The sequence below is a fragment of the Andrena cerasifolii genome, chromosome 12, assembly GCF_050908995.1.
Source record: "Andrena cerasifolii isolate SP2316 chromosome 12, iyAndCera1_principal, whole genome shotgun sequence".
NCBI lineage: Eukaryota > Metazoa > Arthropoda > Insecta > Hymenoptera > Andrenidae > Andrena > Andrena cerasifolii.
The window spans coordinates 6,565,237-6,586,951 of NC_135129.1; the positions used below are offsets into that span (position 1 = coordinate 6,565,237).

At 43.2% G+C, this 21,715-nt stretch overlaps 1 protein-coding gene across 3 annotated transcripts in view; it reads left to right on the top strand.

Annotated features, from left to right (window-relative positions):
* Irsp53 (Insulin receptor substrate 53 kDa) overlaps positions 1 to 16,853 on the top strand; it is a 202,918-nt gene extending 186,065 nt beyond the window's left edge. For 2 of the 3 annotated variants that reach the window (XM_076824776.1, XM_076824778.1), the window contains 5 exons: positions 3,146 to 3,349; positions 4,728 to 4,830; positions 5,717 to 5,969; positions 6,880 to 7,058; positions 8,221 to 16,853. In XM_076824776.1, coding sequence (XP_076680891.1) covers positions 3,146 to 3,349; positions 4,728 to 4,830; positions 5,717 to 5,969; positions 6,880 to 7,058; positions 8,221 to 10,483 — 3,002 coding nt within the window. In that variant the 3' untranslated portion in view covers positions 10,484 to 16,853. The remainder of the gene's footprint in view (positions 1 to 3,145; positions 3,350 to 4,727; positions 4,831 to 5,716; positions 5,970 to 6,879; positions 7,059 to 8,220) is intronic. The other variant, XM_076824777.1, reaches the window with a different exon arrangement.
* Positions 16,854 to 21,715: the final 4,862 nt, after the last annotated feature.

Below are 21,715 nucleotides of genomic sequence, written 5' to 3' on the forward strand. Positions count from 1 at the left end.
ACAAAAGCTGTAGCGCAAAATTATTTTAAGATTTACTAAAACAGTGTCGAACGTCCATAACGTTGAATTCGTAGAACAATTCGTGTTCCAATTTTTCCATTAACACAATACTATGTCCACCAAAACGAAGGACAGTAACTTTCATACTATCGTCTGTGTTCCTTCGCTAAATGTTTCCCCACCGTTATGCAGTTTTTTTCCAGCGAGCATAAATTCATTGTGATTTTTCTGTCGGGAGCTCAGGGGACAAAAAACCGAAACCCCGAATCGCGATTTCACACGCGGATAGTACAGGAACGCATAGATGCTCGACAGCAACAGAGAAAGCGAAAACACGACACCATGGTCGTTTTTATTGTAGCCAAACCGAATGGTCGAGTACGTTTCGAGGGAGTCGACATCGGGGTGGTACACGTAACAAACGGGTGCAACACGACCGGATGGAGAAGTGCTCGCAAAACAGTTGGAGAGCACTGTGAGATTTCGCTATATCGAATATCGAATTCCACTTGTCGACCGTTCAAGGCGGCACTAGAATTTCGCAATTTTTCCATTACCGCCAGAGCAACGAATCGCATTAATCCAGGTCTTTATTCTGCTCCTAGTGGTACCAGTGCGATTTTTTTTAGCTACACGAAATACAAAATATGAAAAAAAACACGCCCTTCCATGAAAACTAGAAAATACTGCAAAATTGTCTTGGGCGTGTAAGCTTCTCCTGTATTCCTTTTTCTATTTTTTAGAAAGATCATATTGGAGGTAAAAATAAATGAAATTTTTATTTGTTGGATAGTACCTAGGCTTAGATGTGAGGAATGAGGAAAGAGTATAAATGTTAAAAGTTGGTAGAATTTTACTAAATTTCGAAACTGTGGTAGGTAAATGGAATTTGTATTGAAATTTTGGAAATTACTAAAGTAGTTTCATTGAGGGGAAAATGGATCACAGCGAGTTAACTGGTAATCACTAAAATGACTATTTTAACCGTCCATAAAATGACTTTCCACGAAACAGCTTGTGCATAAATGACAATTTCATCGATATTCTGAAGCAAAAATTTATTCATATAAACACCTTCATTAGCATGTTTATTCGACTGCATTTCGCGAGCAAAAAATCCAGAAAACAAGCATAAAAGCTCCACGATGTTCCGAGTATTATCCAAAATACTCAATTTGCTCGGCTCAATTGCCATTTCCCCCACTCGAGCGTCGCCTCTCCGACAGGATACATCCAAGTTTTTGCTGCAGATCCGTAGTCACGGAGTTCATTTTCCCGAACGGGCTCCTAAATAATACAAAACTTCCCGTTTCCGCGGCGCAAAAGTTTCTTAAAGCGATGCTCTTGCGCGCCAGCCAAGTCGCATAAATTCGTTGGTAATAATGCGGTGGTAAAATAGATTGAACGCAGAAGAGAGAGAGAGAGGCGGAGAGAGGTGGGGGTGGCAAAAAAAGCTGGGAACTTGGTAAAAATATTCAAGTAAGCGAGCCGTTTCGAATCGCCGCGGTTTTTGGCTGAGAGCCATTCTTCTGGATGGAACACGGAGTGCGGTAAAATAGGAACACTAGCACGGGAAGTGCGGAACCTGCGCCAGGTGCAGCGAACTCGCGAAACGAGCGTAGCTGAGGAAATGGGGATGCGGTAACTGGGATCAGCGAGCGGGAGAAAGCGCAACAATTTGTGCGAAACAAACTGTTTGTGCATTCGGAACCGTATCGTAGCTGTGCAAGACTTTTGCTTAAAATGGAACAGTTTAATGTTTCTTCGAACATTCTCTTAAATTATTCTGCGCTTGTAAGTAGCAGAAATGGTGGGAATCTTCGATGGAGCATTTACGTGGTCAGACCTGCTTGTTGGAATTTAAATGAAGGTTGCTTTTCTTGGATACTACTGATAGAAATTGTAGAAGTTCGTTGGAAGATAATGGTATTGACAGTGATGGATATAGTTGTTTGAGTGATAGTCAGTTCGGAACGATGAGGAACATCCCCAAGGGAGGTTCTAAATTACTTTTGTTAAAAAAGAACGAAGATATTAATAACGGCATGTCACATTTATATTTAAATATTTTACGTTTTTACTTTTAGTCAGAATAAGTAGGTACTTGTAAATGGCTAGGGACACTTTCTAGTAAACGTTCGATTTGATTTCTTGCTCTTCATTCAATCTTTTCTCCCACTGCATTTCTAAGTGGTGGAAATTTTCACGAAGCTGAGGGCAGTCCTAATAACAGGCTTTCAAGAGTCCGCAAAGTTGAAAGGACAGAATCGAAAGAGTCCATTCGTAACTCAACTATGTATATACATACGTGCTGAGCTTGATTACATTTAAAGCCTCAGATTATAAAACGGAAACGATACGCGAACTAACAACTTTTCTCCACAAACTGCTCCCAATTCTTTATTTCAATAATACTGTATAAAAGTCGTACGTTAGTGCTACAAAATAGAATACTATTCTTATTATGGTTGAGTGCTAGAAAATAGAATATTATTCTTATTATTTACTTATTAACAGGTCGATGTACCCTTTGGTTTGCAATAGTATACAGTAATCAAATAAAGAACAAAATGACTACTCAAAATGAAAGAGCAGGGCGAGTCAAATTAAATACTACGCATTAACAGTTTTAAGGAACACTTACAAGCTGTCAAAAATAGTTTAAACGAGGCTCATAAGCATTGGCTTCGCGGAACATTTGCTCAATACAATTGTAACAAACGAGAGTTGTTTCTTGCTCTTAGATTTACAGTAAGTGCATACAGTTGAAATAATTGAAGAAATTTTCCAAAAGAAATATTACAACTGAGGCATTGAGAGAAAAAAATCCTATTTTATGCGATCTGTACAGCTTATTGGGACACATTATTGCTACTAACTCAATTTCGCAAAAAATGTGGGTCAGTCCGTTTTTATTTCGAGAAGAAAGAAACGAATTATTTTTTAAAAGAAGATCCATTCCTTTACACCGCCTTTCCTACAACCACAGTTTCACCCCTCTTCGCAAATAAAACAGAAAATACCGAAAAGCTGATCTCTGATACCCTGAGACACCACCCATCCAAGGTTCACATAATCCCCACATTACACGCGGGTTGCAGACAGAAATGGGCCGCATTAATCGTGTCCTTTCGTAATATTGCAGAGGTACCGGAAACTCCGCCACGGCCACGGTCCATGGCGCCTCCAGCATCGCGCAACAGCGGCAGCGGCGGCGGGGGTGGCAGTGGAACAGGAGTGAGTTCCGGTGGCTGGGGGGATGCACCCCTCGCGAGGGCCCTCTTCGCCTATTTGAGCTCCGGGGAGAATCAGCTGAGTTTCCTCGAGGGTGATCTCATCGCGATGATGGGTGAGCACTGGATACTTGGATACCCAAACTTCCGCGTCTCCCTCGAACTAACTGCACCGTGCCTGGCCGTATCCTCCTACCGTGTTAGCCAGCCACGTCTGGAATTCGTCTACGCGACAAATTCTAACAACTCGCCCCCGCGTTATTGCCAGATACGATCTTAACGAGGTCGGTAATTGAGCCGACCGTCGGCTATCTGATGCCCCCCGGTGCCTCTGTGAATCCTCACCGCGTTCTCGGCCATCTGATCAACGTAATTAGAGGTCGCAGCGAATGGGACGCACCTTTTTATGGGGAACGTCTAATGATTCGTGGGAGTGACAGTTGAATAGCCCGTTTCTATTTCAGGAAATTTGATCTTCGCTACTTTTCAATAGGACTTTCGTACGTTCTCGTTACGTCACTCTGTGGCTGTTACGTGCCTTCGTACCTTCATTACACCACTCCCTGGGGGTTCTTTCTAATTATCTGCCCAAGTTTTGTTTCTATGTGCAATTTCTTATTCTACTTTCGAGTATTTCTCGCGCACTGGAAAATTGTAAGGAAAAGTGAACAGGATACTCGAATAATTTCTACTCCTTAAATGCATCCTCTTTTTCACATAACACGAAACTAGGACATCTTAAATATCGACTATCCTCTTCTCACAAGGAAAGATCCCGAATCCGGAAATTTAAAAAATTCTGAGACTTTGTGAATACATAGGGGATGTCCTCCTGATTAGAACGCAAATTTTGTGAATTTGTTGCCCAAATTCACTCTAGGGGGTGAAATTGACCCCTTAAATTCCGGCTATTTTCCGATTTTGTGTTATAACTCGCGAACTGTAACATCTGTAAGTTACCAAATGATAGTCCTAATTAAAAGAAGTCACTTTTGTCTTGAAACTTTTTTTTACAAAATAAAATCGGAAAATAGACGATTTTTCAGGGGTCAATTTCATCCCTTTAGATTGAATTTGGGCAGCAAACAAAAATTGCGTTGTAATCAGGAGGAAATCCCCTACATATTCACAAACATTCAGATTTTTTTGAATTTCTGAGTTCGGGATCTTCCCTTGTCAATACACCTCAAACCAGAGATAGGCAAAATTTTTATTTAAATAATATTTTGAATAACGAATAAAAATTTTGTCCATATCTGCTTCAAACCCTATCATTCCATTTCAAGAGAACACTATACTATTTCCAGAATTATATACATCATACCAACGATCGAACATCAAGAAAAACCTTTCACATTGATATAATCTTTGACAGTGCTGTGGTAGATAAGATCCCTTTCAAACCACACTCCTTATTTATCGGTCCCCAAAGTACTTCTAACAGCAACCATCCACCACGAACGTTATTTCTGTTTCACGAAACTGTGTCATTAGGAGATCGTCAGAAAGGCTGGCAATTTGGGGAGAATCTTCGCACGCACAGCTCTGGATGGTTCCCACTGGCGTACACCGAAATTATTATCGACGATATGCTCGGGTAAGTGAAGAGTAGCGGGAAAGTCTGCGTTTCAGCTGTGATATCGGGGCGAAACTTGTTACGGTGCTCGATGCTAACAACTGCACCAGCACGAGGTCGAATGCAATTACGCTAATCTAGAACGATAACGGGGAATGGCTGGCATCGATGCGGCCATTCCCATTAAAACGTAGTCGTCTCGGTGTTATTGTTGCATCTGCTCTCCTAAATCCTATTATTCCGTTCTCCGATTTACGGTACGACGACAGAGATTGCCTATCAGCGGCCTCTTAAACATGATTTACCGCGTCTGCCGGCTTTCTGGAATTTCGCCTGCATAAAAATGTTAATCTGATTCTTAATCATTTAAATGATCCATTCATCCAGGCAGCGTGACAGGGGAGGGGGCTATATTGCAGGTGATTTTTGCGGTTCGACATGCAATAAAATGGAACGATTTCAGTAGCAGAATTATGGGAGATTTAGTAATTTTAAAATTGATATGGTTTGGTTAAACTTATCAGTGATGGGATTGGCAGTGGAATTTGGATATTCTAAGAAATTAGATGCCACTTGTGCAGCCACTGTGGAAAGTATTTTTAACACACATATGAGTTCTTGCAATTCTAGTTCGATGTTCATACTTAAGTCAAGTTAAGTCTTTTAAAATCCATCGAGATTTGTAAGATTTCCAATATTTGAATGTTACTTCAAGTGACTGGAGTCCTATATCATTAACTTTACCACTGCCAACTTTATACGTATAGAAGCCAAAGACTCGTTAATTTTTGAAGCTCGAATGACACTCGTGATTCAAATTCTTCGTCATGCATTCATATATTTAAAGTGATTTGAGGCACGTCGCTTGTGTCATCGCTAAAGTAAATTGTTACCATAATATTCAAAGATCTCCGAGTCACGGAACAAACAACGGTCGCGCGACAGAGCCACAGGCAATTCCACCCTGCAAGCCTCCACCCTCTCGGCCGCCAGTGACACCGAGCAGCATGGACGAAGTGTCGAGTGGTTTCCACGGGGTGGGGAACAACACCGTCCACAACAGCAACAACAATAACAGCAGCAGCGGCACCCCTACCAATGTACCGAACAGCAACAGTTCTCACAATCTGGCGACACCCACTGCGCGCCAATCTAAACCGGTGAGTATGATTATGCATCTTGCGAACTAAGATTGCTCGGTTAATTAGAATTCGCGTAGAAAGTCCACGAATCTCTGCGAAATGCTATAACACTTGTTCATAGGAGATTTGTATCCGTGCATTAATTAAACTAACAGGGAAGCGTTCGCAATCCAAAAATTCTGATTTTAATGAAACTTTGTGGAAATTCTTTTCACAATTTAACTTTACTTTTCTTTTAACAGTGCGATAGAGCATAAAAAACTGGCCAATTCTTAGATTTAAAGTTTCCTTCTATCTCTCACCATTACAAAGTTATATTACAAAAACGAAAGGGCTGATTTCACCCCTTCAGAGTAAATTTCCGGAGAAAGAGGAAATTGCTTTTTGCGTACTTCAATCTGCACTACAGTCACACGAAGTTTCATTAAAATCAGAATCTTCTTATTAGGAACGTTTCCTAGTAAGCAGATTTTGATAATACAGCAATTACGAAGAAAGTTAAAACAGTGATCAAAGGATTTATATTTTTTAAAGAAATTTAGAAAATTGAAGAAAATGTATCAAGCCGGCTCGCGAAAGTAACAGAAAAGGGTATAGCCGGTTAAGATGGTCAAATGTGCCCCTGAACCGAATTCAATTCGCGATGAGTCATTCGAAAGATTATAAAAAAAGAACCACGAATGACTCATCGCGAGTTGAATTCGGTTCAGGGGCACATTTGACCAACTTAACCGGCTATACATTTACAAATTCACAGAAGTCTAGCTAACCCGAAAGCTTTCAAAGGTATGCATCTTTAGCATAGTGAAACGTTCATAAGCCCGTAATGCCATGGAGAATAGCTCAATCTGTGAAAGCAAATATCCCGGCGTTTGCCAAGAAAGGTGAAATGTAAAGGCCATAAAATTTCATGTTGCTACTTCCTCAGATCCGTCCATCGGGCACGTTGCCCACCGTTCTAGCTGGTGGCCGTAGGATACAGCCACCTGCTCCCCCAGTCCCGCCGCCTCAGGTAGTGACGTCTCTTCACAGCAGCAACGACAGTGGCTTCTCAAACGAGCCGCCGGCCCAGCCCGACATCGATTACAGCGACGACGAGGCAATGAGGTAAGCGATCGCCATGAGATTTCACCGAAGGCACTTTGGATACTCTGATTGAAACTTCGAAGGAGGTAGTCGACTGATCGTCGACCAAGCCTGTAGAAACGCTTGAGCCTGTCTGAATCATGACCTCCGAGCTTTGTATTCTACACCTGCTGTCAGTAATAATATTCTCTGTCTTGGTTCATCGGTACCTCTCTAAAATTTACAACGTAGAACCGTAACTCGTATCTATTTTACTCTAACGACCCCCATCATTCGATATTTCTCTCTTAATTTCTCATCTTCACGAAATGCCGGCGTAGTGTACATTATTCTGCATGCGAATGGTTTACGAACTTAACCGGTTCGATGCGTTCCTGTAGTGGCTGATTGATCCTTTGCTCTCGGACTACTCTGGCATAGCATTGACAATGACGAAGCTTTCTCTTTAGAACTGTGATTCGTTCATACTTGTATCTGAGGATTTCTTTGATATAGCTTGCTTCGGCCATTTCTTTTAAAAACCAGTGGCTAAATTTCAAACGAACTAGCACTTTGGGAGCAAGTCAGTCTGGAAGATTTCCAGTTATTTATAATCTGCGCAGTACTTCGAGTTCAAAGGCACAACGCGTCATTGCGGGGAAATTAACGATATTCAAAGAACTACCATCCCTGGAAATCCGCTGAGAAAGAAACTAATGATCTCGATCAGCAACGGTTCGGTCATCATTTTGTTTGTTCCCTGCTGCAACGAACGCGGTCACACCCAACATCCGGCGATACCCGACCGAGTAGGCTTGTATCCGGAGTCACGATGTTGTTTTCTCTCCTGATTTGTAGATTCCGCATGCGTTATCGCGGTCGATGGAAATAAAACACGGCCTGGTGGTGGCTCATTCACCTCTCCGGGCTCCTGCGATGCCAGCAGCCATATATCCCCCATCCCCCGCATATCGCAAAGTTCGCGACCACAAAGCTCGACAGCCGCATAACTAATCCTGCCCAAGTACTTGGCTCTTGGTTCTCTCTTCCCACTCTTTGCACTCTTCTTTTTTTCTTCCACTTCTGTTTCTTCTATTTCTTCTTCTTCTTTCTCTTCTTCTTCTCCTTCTTCTCTCTCTCTTTCTTTTCTTTCTTCTCTGTCTCTCTTTTTTTTACTCATCCCGAGCCCAAACGAAAAACGCAGACAACGAAGAAGAAAGCCGCGCGCCGATAGAATAACCGAGGCGGTGAAGCAGCAGCAGCACCACCAGCAGCAGCAGCAGCAGCAACAACAGCAGCAGCAGCAGCAGCAGCAGAAGGAGGAGAAGTCCAGCAGCAAAGACTGGGAGAACGACTCCTGGAAGACGATACCCAGGGACGAGAAGAGCTGGCACCTTTACAGAACCGCGATGGACCTCTGGGCGGAGTCGAACGCGAACCAGAGCAACGAGAACGGCGAGACGAGGTACACCGCTTCCAATCGACGTTACGATACCCAGGAGCGGAAGAACGGAAGGGACTTCTCCGATCGTGGCACGATGGAGAACGGGCCAACGAGAAAGTCGGGGAAGAAGACGCAGGAGCAATCGCAGAAGAACGAGTACGATAACCGTGGCCGTGGTGGTTCGAATCACAAGAGCAAGGGCCTGAGCAACGAGGAGCAAAGTAGAAGCTCCTCGAGGAGGAACAAGGAGCCGACCGAGCAGGATCGTCGCGAGGCGAAGAGATCGAAGGACCAGGAGGAGACGGAGGAGGACGAGCTCGAGCTGGAGGAGGAAGAGGAGGACACTTACAGCGCCAGGATCGATTACCAGAAGTTCGATGGGAAGAAGTACTACACAGAGAGAACGGAAGGGCAGGAGCGCAACTCACGGCGCAGTTATCGTCCGGTGGAGCAGGAGGAGCCCAAGTACGAGAACGAGAAGACGTCGTCCGCTTCCTCATCGGGCACAGACGACGAGAGCACGATCACCATCCCGGAAACCGGCAGGAAGGTGGAGCACATCGCGCAGAAACTCGAGCAGACCGCGCAGAAGTACGCGCGGGAGCACAGCCCGCCGAAGTTCATCGAGCGCAGGAGCGATTACAGGAGCCTGGATCGCAGGGAGGAGAAACAGACGGCTCCGCCGCCGTACGAGAGGTACAACGATTGCGACAGGGGCCGTGGCCAGCAGAGATTTGATCGCGAGAGGGAGCGTTACTTCGAGAAATCCCCGCCAGCGCAGCAGAAGATGTCTACCTACGAGAGAGAGAGGACCTTCGAGAAGAACCCTGATAGAAATCGCAACGTCGAGCGAGCCTCGAGTCGTCGGTTCGAGAGGCCGAGACCACCTTCCGAGGAAGCGCCAGAGAGGCCTACGGAACAGCACAGCTTCTACAGAGAGCGTAGATACTCCGGCAAAGAGGAAGCGATCTATGGGGAGACCAGGTACGTTCACGAGGTGTCCACGGATAAAGAGCGTGGCTATGAGTCGAACTTCGAGACGAAGCTGGAAAGGACGAAGGTGATCGAGAGGCATGGCTACCAGAACGCTCTAGGGCAGGGCAGTCTTCAGAAGTACCAGAGGAACGGTCCTCAAAGCCTCGAGAAGAACGACACGAACAACAACACGCTGAAGGAGGAGAACAGGAAGCCGCTGCTACCTAGGCAGACCACCGCGGTTGGACATTTGATACAGACTGGCAGGGCCTTCGACGTCGACTCGAAGAGCCCCAAGCTGGTGAAGAGGACCAAGTCGTTCTGGAGGTTCAGGAGGGACTCCGACGTGCTGGAGGGTATGGCACTCTGGCAACACAGGTCTCTGGTCGATATTCCTAAGATGATTAAGAAAGAGGTGAAGGAGGACAGTTCTAATTCCGAGGACACGAAGAAGCAGAGCCCGGAGGGCAGTCCTAACTCTCGCCAAAGCTTGGAGAAGAGGGACAGCGATGTGACGATCACGAATGATATTCGTCTAGACGAGCCCAAGCCTGCTGAGAGGATCCACGTGCCAGAGAAGTCTGACTATTTCGAGGACTTCCCCACTCCGGCTGAGAGACCGAAGGCTGTCGAGAGGTCCGAGTATCGGATGCACCAGGAGGAGAGGTCTTACTTCATGGGGAATGTGTCTAGGAAGGCCATCATCGAGAAGGAGCGTAAGCGCAGCCTGGAAGCGAAGCGAAACATGATCGTGGCAGAGCTGAAGGAGAACAACGAGGCGAAGAGGAACGAGAGGAGGAAGAAGTACACAGACGACACTTCTTCCTCCTCTCGTTCCTCTTCGCCTCGTTGTTCTCCTTCAGCTCTGCCACGATCATGCTGCATCGTCGTCAAGGACCAAACGGTGGCCGAGAAGACCCTCCTGCCCAGGACCAAGCTTCGAAGGGACTCCGACCGAGAAAGGGATAAGAACACGTGCGGGCCCTGGTACGATCTCTGGGGAGTGGACGCTTCGGTGGCCAAGAAGAAGAAGAAGAAACAGCAATAAATATAAAAATAATAATACCAGAAATTATGTTCTACTCTCCGTTTCCTCGTACCAGTATCGTTGTTTGGGCCTCATCGACCCCCTAAAAGAGTTTATTAATATTATTCTGTTGGACAGAGTCAGAGAGACGTTGTGCCTGCAAGACCCGAAGAATCGAGGGACGGGACGAAATCGATCCTGGGCTGGATGGGACCCGTTCTATCATTTCGTTCTTACTTTGCCGTTATATCTCAGTTTTATTGCTGTCCTCGACCTTGTGTGCCCAATTGATTTGCATCGCGAATGACCGTACAAGTCAGGTCTCCCGACGTAGTGCTTCCCATTGCTTCCTGAAGCGTTTCAGCCTGTCTCGATTGCAATTAGAGTCGCTGTCTGATACCGTTCCCGCGCTTTCGTCGACGCTCGTTCAAGACCTAACCGACGTGTTGACGTTAAAGCTCACGTGACTTGTTACCGCGACGGAAAAAACAACGTTATGGATGGTGTTTCAATCATAACTCTTGTTGGATCTGTCGTCACGGGATGCCGCTGTGACTCGTTCACGATTGGACTGCACGTGTAAAGTCACGCGTGAAAATTACTCGGTAGAATCGAGTACGTTTCTTCGTATATCTGTCTTCGCCTGCCGACAAATAAACTGGGGACCATTTTGCACGAATGTCATTTTATCTGTGCTTATTGTAAGAAAAATGGATTTCAAGGGTTGTTTATTCTTTTAATCAGGGTGAGAGTAACGATTGTTAAACGATGTGCAAAGGATATAGAAATTATAGGATGTTTCAAATATAATAGTGGACAAATGTACAATTGGAAAATGTATAAATTAGTTTGATATTTAGTAAATTAGTATCTTTAAATGAAGTTTTATGGATATCTCGGAAGAAATAGTGTTACTTTCTAATGCAAAGTCCAACCAGCCACGGGAAACTTTCATTTTTATTCACAACTGAGTGACTTCTGAGTTGAACGCGAGAGGAATAGCGTCAGAAGCAGTAGTACACGCATCAACGATTCGAATTAACGTGTCATTTCCTGCAGACGTCTGTCGATAACCGACAAACGCATGAATAATGATATATCCACGCAACGCTTAAGAACAACCGGACAAACTAGTTTCTGCATTAATTATACAACGATCTGAATCTGGAATTAAATGCCCGAGCGTTCCCTCATTAGCCGTGTGTAAATTGGTTTCCAGTATTATTTGTCGACGTGTCGCTCGAACATTGGACATGCCTAGGCGTCGCGAAAAATTCAAATCCGTTCCCACGGCATTTCCATATCGACATGGCAAACGGTGTTTATCACTGCTCGTGGGCTGGACAACGCTTTTTGCCTTAAAGTTGCGCCACGAGCCTCGTGATATCAACGCGCTCGAATCTTTTGCACGGTGCTAAAACCTTCGTCAAATTATCCCCCGTTCATCTCCCTGTTTTTATTTCTCCGCAGCTAGCGGAGCTCGTCCTGCGTGCTCGTGTTTCGTTTCATTAAATTCTACCGCTGACGTTTGATAAAATTTGAACGCCAACAAGTGTTTCGTTTCCCGGAGGGACGCGAAGAAATCATCCGTTTTATTTTGCGTTCACGCTTCGCATGGAATCCCGTATCTATGTTTGGAGAATTTTTACTACACCGCTGTTTGTTCTGTTTTTACGCTATTGCGAGACGATTGTAACTGCAGGCCTGCAGATTTCCGTAGATTTTTTTTCCGAGTGGTGTGTAGTGCTGTGTGAAAATAGTACCGTAAGAACAATGCATCCAAAAGCAAGATTTATACTTGAAAATCCTTTATAAATATTAAAGTGACGTTTTTGGTAATAATTCAAGTGGGCTGTCAATAGGAATATGACATTTCCGTAATATTCTTATTATTACAGTAATATTATTACAACAGTCTTATTTCCTTAAATGGGAAGATTAATCGAAGACAAAACTTGTTAAATTACAAGAACCCCTTGCAATATCATTCCGCAGTGAATTGGAAGTAAATTTCTTAAGAAACTTAAGCACAATCGTGTACAATACTCCCCTTCATTCTTCTCAATAGACCCAGCAGTCCCGCAGAATTAACTTCTTCTTCCATCAAATGAATCCATTTATTTACTCCGCGGGCCACTTGAATTATTGCGTTTTAATGGCAGAAGCTCAGAGAACGATTTAATAAGAAACATTAATCGGGATCACCCCTCAACGTTTCGTTCTTCTAGGACAAACATATTCGCGACCGTAAAGCTGCGCAAAACGAAGACGAACGATCGCTCGGCGCCTGCGTTGTCATGAGATAAGCTCTTCATCTAGATTACTTTCCTCGTGTGATCTTAGATGTACCGTCAAAGAGGGTGTCTCTTCGTTCGCGGGACAACAGTTCCTTTCATGCAGAAAGCTCTGAAGCTCCCGAGAGCTTCGGAGGTCTTCTTCTAACGGCGTGGATGTCCGTCCAGCGAAACACGTCTGACTTTAATCCTCTATGACTATACTTTTCCAAAGAGCGCGGATTCATCGAGTCTCTGAAAGCCTGCTACACACGAACGAGATTCGTTGGCAGCTTTCGTACGAATATATATCACTCCCGATGAGACTCCAGATTTTATCTACGATCTCGGCTCGTCCATTTATCCCAGCACGCGGAGCGACGAGAACATGGAACTTTTGGGGACCATTTCGCGATCAACGACGGTACGCTTTTATACGGCAAGTTTTACCAACTGTTCTATTGCGGTTTTCGAGTTTCTATAACCGTCATAGAGGATTGAAGAATAGTCCTCGAGTTGGAGGACCGTTGAAAGGTCTGCTACGTCCAGGTAAGATAGCCGTCAAGCATACCTTACGCGTTTCATTTCACTTTATGTCTCCTTTTATGGATACTCACGTCACGACTGATGCTTTCATTATCAGCATTCATATTAATTTCTGTAGCAGCTTGTTTTTCCTCTGGGGAAGTTGATGATGTTGAAAGTATCCTGTGAATTTGGTTCTATGTAATGGGAGATGGAAATTTGGGACAGTCAAGGATGTGCTTAAGACATGCAGCATTGCAGATGTCTCGATGTAACGAGTCATTTTTGTTTAGAAGGTTACAGCGTGTACATTTAGAGCGGTCAATTTTTAGGTTGACGATTACTGGTAAGATTCTTCAGTAGCTTCTTATTGGAGAAGTGATCTTTGGTTTTTTAAATATACACCAATGCAGCACATTTTCTATTCATTCTCTCAGTTAATTACGAGTTTATTCGAAGGGTACTTAAGCAGATCAGTCATTAATATACATAGATGTAAAACCCTATGGAGGTACTAGAGTTAGTAGCTTCCAATCCCTGGTATGCCAATGTGTGATGGGATTCCAATTAATGTTATTCTTTTATTTTCTAAACTTACTATAGGAGTATAAGTTTCTTTTCTATCGAGGATTAAGGGACTACCCAGAAATTCGTCATTTATGGCTAGAATCACTGAAAATGCTATAATCTTTCCTCCGTGTCACTTGAAAATTTACCATCCCATATTTTAAGACCCTCACCTTCCAACTTATTTCGTTCCCAAGTCTATTTTTCGTTCTCGTCACTGCCTCGCGCAATAATACTTTATCTTACTCTTATAGAACATATATTCAGTTAACTTTTACAGCGTCTGTAACAAAACCTACTGACAAAACATACCTTATTCGCTGCAATTAAATCCCCATAATCTCCCTTGCACAATAACTACACCTCCCCGAGAATCCTCACTTCATAAAACCCTTTCGATCGATCAAATCACTTTTTCCTCCCATTTCCCTTTCTTTTCGCGCCAAGCTCTCGCTTCATCCCCTCGTTCCGCCCCGAAAGCTCGAAGAGTCACGATACACAGGCCCCATTCCGCTCACTACTTTCCCTAGCCACGATTTTATTGCCCCCCAAGCCGACCAGCGTTCCTTACGCAACTATTCGTTATTTTTATCGAAGCCTCGATACACTCGTGCCCGTTACGGCAGTTTATTTCCTGGCAAGTTAATCCTCGACGCCGTTCCCTCGTCTTCGACGGCTCCGTCGCGCCGTCACAGAGCGAAACTTTCATTCTAGACGTCGTAAAGCTGCTTTACGTCCGCGCGCACGGGTTAAGGCTCGTAAAATTTCACTTCTCATTTTTTTCTTCCCTTTCCTTCGCCCTACCCATTTCCCGTGCCAGCCAACCCCTTCGAGTCTCGCGCGCTTCCGCGTCGCGGGTCCTTTTCCCCGGCCGTCGTCGTCGTCGCTTCTTCAGCTCGTTCGGCCGTGAAAATAAAGCCCAATGAGGGAGCGTGGCAGCATCGACTCCTCCGTCCTCCTCGCGCGTTGTCTCCCGGGAGAAGCGTCGCTTTCGGCTCTGTGACTTTTGTTAACTCGCCGTCCGGTCGTTTCGTCGACGACAAGCCTCGTCGCGCGTCCCTTCCACCCCTCGCTTCCGTTTCGTTGGTATCCTGCTCGCGCTGGAACACGCGCCGCCCTCGTGTCACGACTCTGCGCGTGCAGGTTCTTTTTCTTCGGGTCTCCCGTGAAATTCCAATGTAAATGCCGCGGGTAATTCTAGCCGTGGCGGACGATTTGCCGGGAACACGACGAATGTACGAATGTGTGGTTTGTTGGAAAGTTTCCTCGGTAACGAGGCGGAGTTAGATGCGCACCTTTTGTTTGGTAGGGTTTGGATGAAAGTTTGAAGGGGTTGGAGAAGGTTTACGAAGGTATATCTCGAGGTGACCAATTGATGAATCAAAAGTGTAGAATAGGGTAGAGCGTGAAATAGAGATTTCAGTTTCAAGGGATTCTGCGTGTCCTTTGGTTTGACCAAGAGCGTATTTACTGGTTGTATGGAAGCTCGCGAGCATTTAAGGTTGATAAGATTCCATTTCTGTGGGAGCATGATGTCGATTCTTCGGCTACGCATACTACTGTACTGCCATGTGATTTTATATGGAGATTTAAAATTTTTGAGAATTTTATTCGTATTAGACTCTTAAGGAAACCGTACTCTTTGTGGATGAAAACGTCGTTGTTTTGTACTTCGAGAATTGTTGAGTTTTTAAATTGTGTTTTAGCTTGGTAAGAAAACTTATAAAGTTTTTCATATAATTTTGTTTAACCAGGTTACTGTTTTAAAATTACTTTCTAATCAGAAAATCGTTTTCAGATGAGATTGAAATTTGTTTATAGCGTGGGATTATTTTCTTACCAATCTAACATTTTCGTATGAGATACATGCGAGAAAACTGCCAGAAAATGTAATTTCCGCGAACAAGCAGGAAGAACTCTCCAGGTGGAGGAAGAATTTCTCTCGCGAACATTGTCACGAATACTGCCACATTCCAGCGCTGCTCGATTTTCGCGGAGCTCTCGCGGAGTCCTTTTATCAACGAAGTATGATAATCGCGAAACATCGATCAACCCCGTGAACAGTTTAGATCTGTCGACGCTTCAGCAATGGGAAACTCGAGCGACAATTAATTCCACGGTCATTCCTAGGCGCCGCGATTCTAAGCGGACACGTAATTGTAAATATTAATTCACACACCCTCGAGCAAACGTATTACCGTTCTTCCACACGTATTATTACACACTGACAGGTGGACAAAGAGGCGTACACGTAGGCCAGGGACCTCTAAAATGTCTTACAGGAACCCACCCCCTTGGATCAAGTCAATCCTTCCGAAATAAAAGGAAGATTTTCTTCTGTTTTCTACACCTTTCCCTCAGTATCAACCCTGTGCCCTCCCCTAATCGAATTTCATAGAAATAACAAAAATTTCCTTAGCAATAGAGAAATTCAGAGCTCGACGTAAACGACAATCGATGAAATCGACAAAACTACAAAATCAACAGAGAAATGTTTCCAGATTAACCCTTTCCTTGACATTAACTTTAGTCATCCACTCCCACAATTTTTCGTAATTTCCTTCCAAGGGGATGTACTGTTCCTCTCCCACGTTCGAGGTCCCCCCATGTAAATTACGTAGCTTCAGGATGAAACACGAAAATAGTTTTAAAAAAAAACGAAAAAAAGGTTTAGGGCAACTTCTTTTGTAACTGCGTTTAGATAAGCGATGCGCGTACAAGCGAGTCCAGAGAAAGATGTTAATATATTATAAATATACATATTATATCGGCGTGCGTGCCGGAGGGCAAGGGGAATGTAACGAGACCGGCTCGTTCCGCGGCGAGGAATCATATTTTCGCCGCCGGAACTCTTTGGTCGACATGGTCGGCGTGACGATTTCGATCGCTGCTTCCGGTGATTCTCTTTTTTTTTCGGGGTAGCCTAGGGAAAACGAGATGATGAAATTGTTGTAATAAGAACCATGTATACATGCATATACGTTATATATATATATTATTGTTATTATATTAACGTTTTTTGTGCATCCCCTGGTGTACGATTATTTATTCGAACGCCACCCTGCCATTCTTTCAGATGCAATTTATGGTACCGTTCGGAGAGCGATACGGCGGATCGGATGAAATATGGTGTTCAGGAGTCTTCAGAACACATTGGAGAGATAGAAGTTGCAATAGTTACAATTTATTGCGGAAATGATAGTACATGTTTTCCAATATTGTCTTGTACGTTATGAATGGATACTTGTATAGCTTCCTGGGAATGGAAATGGAGGGTAATTGTGCTTTGTTGCGTTAAATTTGAAGATATAATTTTTCTGTGAAATCACTACTCAAGATAATTGTTATTAAGAGAATCGAGTTTGGTTATTATTGTTGGAGTAGTCTGACAGGTGAAATAAAATGAAATTTTAGTTTCCCCATTTTGCATTTATTGGGAACAGAATTTTTGGTAAATATGTTGTAAGAGAGGATAGTTATTTTTTAATAATGTAAATATACATCATTTAAACATATATATTTCTTATTTTTGTATTCTACAATGTTGAATCATTGAAAATTTGTAGCTTCCTTTTCTCGTGTAATGCCGCTTCAATTATCTGAGGCGGTTATACTTTAATCCATGGTATCAGGGACGTTATTGGACGAAATAAGACACCATCCTGGTTTCCAAACACGAAGCAAGTAAGCCATTCCTTATCTCGTGGACACTGCAATCTCGTAGGCGAGACTTCGACCTCAGCAGGTAGGTATTTTGTACAAATAATATTGTTTATTTAAGGCTAATAGGCGTATATATGTGGGGTTTTCACCCGAGATAATTCTATCCAACATATACATCGTGGTTCACCAAAGTTTCTCGTGTGGAAAGACCCTTAGAAGTCCACGAACGATTCACGATCATCAGATGCGTCCAACGAAGCGATTGTAATATCTGACAGCGAAAAGTAGTCTAATTTAGTTTTTTCAATCCCTCGAGGGTTGTAACGATTGAGCCTATAACTCGATGGACGCCGTTCGGCGCCATGGCCGACGTCGAAAAGAGGGAGACAACGGGGCAGATGATTAAACACGAGGGACACGCGTTTGTTTCGCTTTCGCCCGGAGGAATCGACAATTACGCGTTACTGCGCTCCGCCATTCGAATGGTCGATTGATTCTGCCCTTGCGAAAAAATCCCCTTACGAATCAGGGTAAGGGGAGAAACTGTCCATTGACTTTCTTCCTTTAAACAATCGAACCTATTTTGGAAGCTTTTTGGAGCTTCAGATGAACTTTCGATTCGCCTTTGTTATGCCCCAGGATTATAAAGATGCTGCAGATTCTTGAATCATGGGTTCCAAAGAAAATTTTTCTGTTTTAAAAGTGGTAATAAAATTCTGTTAATGGAGACTGATTATATTTCAAACGATTTCTATCAAAGTTGAATACGATAGCAGTAATGACAGTCAGTTGAAGTTTCTCCATTACAAGCAATTGTGTTTAAATGTAGAATAATTATGTGAGCCCCTAAGAAGTAAAATTAATAAACTGAAATTCAAAAAAAAAATGATCAATTTTATCTATCCGTCATCTTATAAAGTGGAAAAGAGAAGGGAAAGCCTAGAGGCTCCATTTTCTTAGAAATTTAAACTATTAAATAGTGTGCCCCATACGTCCAAAGCAGTATTACATATACCGCCCACTAAGTGCCCGGAAAATTTGAACCAAACCATTAACCTGAATCTCTAAATGTCTCCTAACTACTTCCCCACCTACAATGTGCTTTCAACATGCCCTCTCAAAATCACCCTAACTTCTCTGGAACCCCGTGCCACAAGAAACTTTTTCCAAAATATACGTCCACCGCGCTCCTCCGTTGCCAGTCAACTACCTACTACACATTCCGCTCTGCAATCCACAGCTTGCTCCCCAAAAGCAATATAAACGATAGCTCGAAACAGAGATAGAAAAGGACCAAAAAAAGTGGACGAGCGGCAACAATCACTGTTGACAGATTCTAGCCCGAAAGCAGTGATTGGTCCACCGTTGTGTATTAATCGGCGCAATTTCGTAGCGTGCATACGCAGCGTTCATTACGCACGAGTTCCCTTGCCCGTGTCTGTTTACTTTACTTTGAGCCGCCGAATTCCGTATCCAGGTTTTTGGCTTATGGAATGCGCCAGGGCCGAGCGTATTTGCAAAGCGGTTAATTTTCATCCGTGCTCTCGCTCCACCATTCAGCCCCAGACGATCGGGTTGCGGGCTGACAAAGCAGCAACGTGAAATCGACGAAATGTTGCACGTCGTTATTAGCCACCGCTTAACTAGTTCGCTGGCGTTTTGGCCCAGGCTTCTTCCAGGGGAAGCTTCTCTAGGAAACAGAGGGGCAGTGGATCTGTGGATCGATCGATAAAGATTTTTTTCCACTGGATGATCGCAGTGCTAGATTAACCAATAAGCAGAATAAACACGTGCTTAGAGCATCAGGAGAAAGAGGGGAATCATAGAAATTTTCTATAATTTCTTTTAAAATCTAGCTTTTGTTAGAAACTCTTTTAGTCAAATTATTTATCGGAAATGCTAAGAAATCGTATATTTCGTTGAAGTGGTCACCCTGTATAAGAGGGCCTCGAAATCTTTTAAGTGCTTAGGGCGTAAAAAGGTCTTAATCCAGCCCTGGATCTGGTGAATGATCGAACGAAATGGTAACAGGTGATTCTTCGTGAACAAGCAAATGGGAAGTATGCAGTCGGTTTTATTGATTGATGGGCTAGTTTCTGAGGAATGGAGTTTTAAACAGGGAGCTAGGGTAACAGGGGTTCGTTTGTATCGTATGGGCTGTGCCCCGATTTCCTGAACACCCTATCGTATTGGGGATTTGATTTCGAAAGGGGTTGCAGGAGATTTGTCGGTGTACTGCAACTCGATTAGCGTCGATTTGATTGTTTTCGGCGATTTGCGCGCGTTTAATTCCGAAGAAAATAGAAGCTCGAAGGGAGGATAGAGTTAGGAGTAATTAGTGGATAGTGGCGTGTTGATTTTGATTGGTTTTTGCTACGTTTCGAAGAGAATGTTGTGTCTGCCTTTTGCTGGGAAAATTTGAGACAAAGTGGAAATGTGGAGTCGTCAAGTAATTTATTGTGGTGACCATTTTAGTGAGAAGTTGAATTAAAATACTGTTGAGGGCTAGAATTAGGGGTGGGTTCGATCCTAATTTTTAAATTCTACATACTCGAATCCGAAACGCTTGAAACTTGAAGTACTGATTCTGTTTTGTAAGTGGAATATGACACGCTGCGAACGATTCTTTATTCATTGATTTTATACTTTTTCTTATCTGGATTCGAGAGTTTCGAAACACGAAAAAAAGTGCAAACTTTCGAATTCTCAAAACTCAAAACTTTATCGGGTTTCGATGTCTCGAAGCTTCGAGAAACCCACCCCTAGTTACATAGAATGAATTAATGATTAATCCAAATTGTTGAAAGTATTCTCATGTACCGTCTATATTTTCGCTGCTTTTGATCTTTTAGTCTGCAGCAATTGAATAAAATCGAGGGGCAGTTGCTTTCTATTGATTTTTGGATGAATGTTTTTTCACTGAACTGCTCTTTAATGTCCTGCTCGCAAATAGGTACAATTATTTGAATGGGCTGGGTATGAAGGGTCCTTCAGCGTCGAACAAACAGTTTTGATAGACAGCGGCCGCGATGATAATGCACGTATCGGTGTGCGTTCATGAATATGCCAACTGGCTCGAAAATCAATTCGTCTGCCCAATATTTTTTTTCAATTGAAACACGTGCGCACACTTTATTGCCACTAGAGTCATTGAGACAGAAAGGGCTCGAAGTTAAATCGTTTTTTATCGTTTATTTAAAATGTTAGAAAACAAATTAAAGAGAACACGTGGCAAGTAACAAAATAAGAAGTAAATAGACTTGTTCAATAGAAAAAGAGAACCGCCACAATATTCGGTATTGAATAATTAGAAGTTAGAAATATTTCATTAAAAATTCTAAAGGCCATTCTCTCGTATAGTTACTAGTTCCTATGTTACAAAGGTTACTTAACAGCCCAAGAAACCTGTCACCACAAATTTTCAAGAAAATCTCACGCTAATATTATTTCTTCATTTAATCTACTACTATCTACTAATATTATATTGTTCTATCTGGAATACATAATGCCCAATGTACCCATTCCCAGCTTCATAGCTCCCTGTTGATTCATATAGCAGAAATTTCACTGGCCAGAGAAACTTATTCCTGCACTAGAGCAAACGTTGCCTCATCTCTCCGCAAAAAATTCAAAGCCACCGATAAAATCGTGTATTTTTTAGAACACCTGTTAAAAAGTGCCCCTAAAACACGCCTATCAAATTCGAAGTAAAAGCCCGTGTAAAGCGAGCCTGTGCAATGGTCTCGTAAAAAAGAAAGACAAGAATGCATCATCGAGGGGGTTGCTCCAGTCCAACGTATTCAATATTGCGGTTTATCGCGGTGCCCTTAAAACGGAACCACGAAAGGAAGGGAGAGAAAATCTCGTTGGCTCTGGTGCATGTGTCGCTCCGTGGGTGCTCGTAAAAAGGGCGTCCCTCAGGTATTTTACTGGGCTGGGCCAGGTTACACACAGCAGCAGGGAAAAATATGTTCAGCCTGGCCTCCTGATTCCAACCAATAACTTCTTTTTATATAAATTCTTAGATTAGAAACTGTGCGCAGCTTATTTATATTTTTTAAAATCTATACCGATTTTATTTGTATTTCTTTATGCAGGATATTGTTTCTTAACAGGTGATCCAATTAGAGTAGTGATTCTACGTGAAATGGTAAGTAGAAAATATAGAGTGTGTCACTGAATTGAGGGTAGAACTTGAAGGGGGCTAATAAATGGTGTAAAAGTA